This window comes from Piliocolobus tephrosceles, chromosome 6 (assembly GCF_002776525.5).
Source record: "Piliocolobus tephrosceles isolate RC106 chromosome 6, ASM277652v3, whole genome shotgun sequence".
NCBI classification, from domain to species: Eukaryota; Metazoa; Chordata; class Mammalia; order Primates; family Cercopithecidae; genus Piliocolobus; species Piliocolobus tephrosceles.
Window position 1 is genome coordinate 147,649,740 of NC_045439.1, and position 2,365 is coordinate 147,652,104.

Here is a 2,365-nt window from a genome sequence, read left to right on the forward strand (position 1 = left end):
ACCCTGTTTCTACTAAAAAATACGAAAAACTAGCTGGGCGAGGTGGTGGGTGCCTGTAGTCCTAGCTACTCGAGAGGCTGAGGCAGGAGAATAGTATAAACCCGGGAAGCGGAGCTTGCAGTGAGCTAGATCCCGCCACTGCACTCCAGCCTGGGTGACAGTGAGACTCCGTCTCAAAAAAAAAAAAAAAAGAAGTTTTCATCTCTGAAGAAAATAAGAGTCATTTCTGTTGCCTATGGCACGGACTGGGAGACAGCGGCAGACAGGGACGTGTTAGTGCCTGTTTCTGCCTGCCCTGTTGAAATCACACCTGACCAGGGACTCAGCATACTTAGAGAGGGGAGGACCGGGGCCGGGCGCGGTGGCTCAAGCCTGTAATCCCAGCACTTTGGGAGGCCGAGACGGGTGGATCACGAGGTCAGGAGGTCGAGACCATCCTGGCTAACACGGTGAAACCCCGTCTCTACTAAAAAAAAAAAAAAAAAAAAATACAAAAAACTAGCCGGGCGAGGTGGCCGGCGCCTGTAGTCCCAGCTACTCCGGAGGCTGAGGCCGGAGAATGGCGTAAACCCGGGAGGCGGAGCTTGCAGTGAGCTGAGATCCAGCCACTGCACTCCAGTCTGGGCGACAGAGCAAGATTCTGTCTCAAAAAAAAAAAAAAAAAGAGAGAGAGAGGGGAAGACCTTTTCTGGCCCAAAAGAGCACCTTCCACCTTGACAACTGAGGCCAGACTATATGAAGATTGTTTTTATTGCTAAATAACTTATATCAAAGAGAATCCACTGATAACAGCAGTAATTAAAAACTTAAATGTATGCTATGGATAACCCTTTTTATATCCTCAAGGAGAAAACAAACCCTGCAAATATTTAACATTTATCAACTGCAGGTTTTTTTAACATGGGTGAGTTCATGGTGGTAATAACAGGAACAAAAGGTATTTGTTTTGATTAGTGGGTGTTAGCTGATGTGACTTTTTTAGAAATGAAAACAGAACTGCAAATCATAGTTTCTATTGGTTCTAAGCTTGATGTTTACCACCCCACCATGCCATCATTTACCTATGTACTTATAGTTGAAGGCAAAACTAAATTAAGGCAGACGGTAAATGGTGATGTCCTTTCTTGTATTCTTCAAAAGGGGAAATCTGAGTTAAAATGCAAACAAGAGTAATTTAACCTCTATCATCAAGAAGCCATATGGAGCACTGTCATGGGATTAGAAGACATTTGTTTTTGTTAGACTCCAACATCCAGGTCACAAATTGAGCAACTTTAAAAATGTTGGGAGATTCTTTTTATCAAGAATTTAATCACACATAGAGAGTTTATAGGTCTCTTATTGAATTCTCATCAAATCAATTTTAATACCTAATGAACCGTTGGATCTTTCATCATTTTCTCTAATTCTTTCTCATGAGATTTGGAAACCACTTCATTGTTACTACTGTAACAAAAAGAAAAACCACTTACTCCTGACAGATTACTTTCAAGGAGTTGAAAAAAGACAGTAGTATACACATGTCAAACCAGGGAAAACAAGCATTCCTTAGAGAGATACCTGCTGGGCTTATGTGATTTCAAAGAAAACATGCCATTGATTTATTTATGAGAACCTATGGCTTTTCCCTTTTCTCAGGTTAAACATTTATTTGATACAATGCAGGGTGAGGACTTTGTGAAGGAAAAAAGAAGAATGTTCATTTCCCTTTTATCTGTCCTTAAAAAATGACCTCTTTGGCAGGGAGTGTGGATGTCCTCATCAGTGAGAGATTTTTTTAAGTTGGTATTTTGAGTTTTAGATTTAGTTAAAATTTCATGCCATACTCATTTTCCTTATTAAGCTCTACTTCTCTCTCTAGAGAAGAAGCTAAGAAGAATCAAAGGTTTAAATCAGGAAGTGACTTCCAAGGACATGCTTCGAACTCTGGCCCAAGCCAAGAAGGAATGCTGGGATCGGTTCCTCCAGGAGAAGTTAGCTTCAGAGTTCTTTGTGGATGGACTTGATTCTGATGAGAGGTAATCGATTCCCCATCTAGTTCCAGCTGAAATCATCCTTTATGTAGTTGTTCTATTTGTTTTTAGCCCAGCAGTAGATTTTTAAGAACAGACTTCTTTGCCAAAAGGCAAATACTGCAGCTACATGTTGGTCACATACGAAAAGAGTTAAGAATAAACCATCAGGCCGGGCGCGGTGGCTCAAGCCTGTAATCCCAGCACTTTGGGAGGCCGAGACGGGCGGATCACGAGGTCAGGAGATCGAGACCATCCTGGCCAACACGGTGAAACCCCGTCTCTACTAAAAAATACAAAAAACTAGCCGGGCGAGGTGGCGGGCGCCTGTAGTCCCAGCTACTCCGGAGGCT

The 2,365-nt window shown here is 42.5% G+C and overlaps 1 protein-coding gene across 10 annotated transcripts in view; it reads left to right on the top strand.

Moving 5' to 3' along the window:
- Nucleotides 1-2,365, top strand: part of CCDC32 (coiled-coil domain containing 32) — a 33,913-nt gene that overhangs the window by 7,613 nt on the left and 23,935 nt on the right. For all 10 annotated transcript variants that reach the window (XR_002725736.3, XR_002725735.3, XR_002725732.3 and 7 more), the window contains one exon: nt 1,862-2,018. Coding sequence is in view for 2 of the 10 variants with exons in the window: in XM_023189390.1 (XP_023045158.1) it covers nt 1,862-2,018 (157 nt within the window). In the remaining 8 variants the exon portion in view is untranslated. The remainder of the gene's footprint in view (nt 1-1,861; nt 2,019-2,365) is intronic.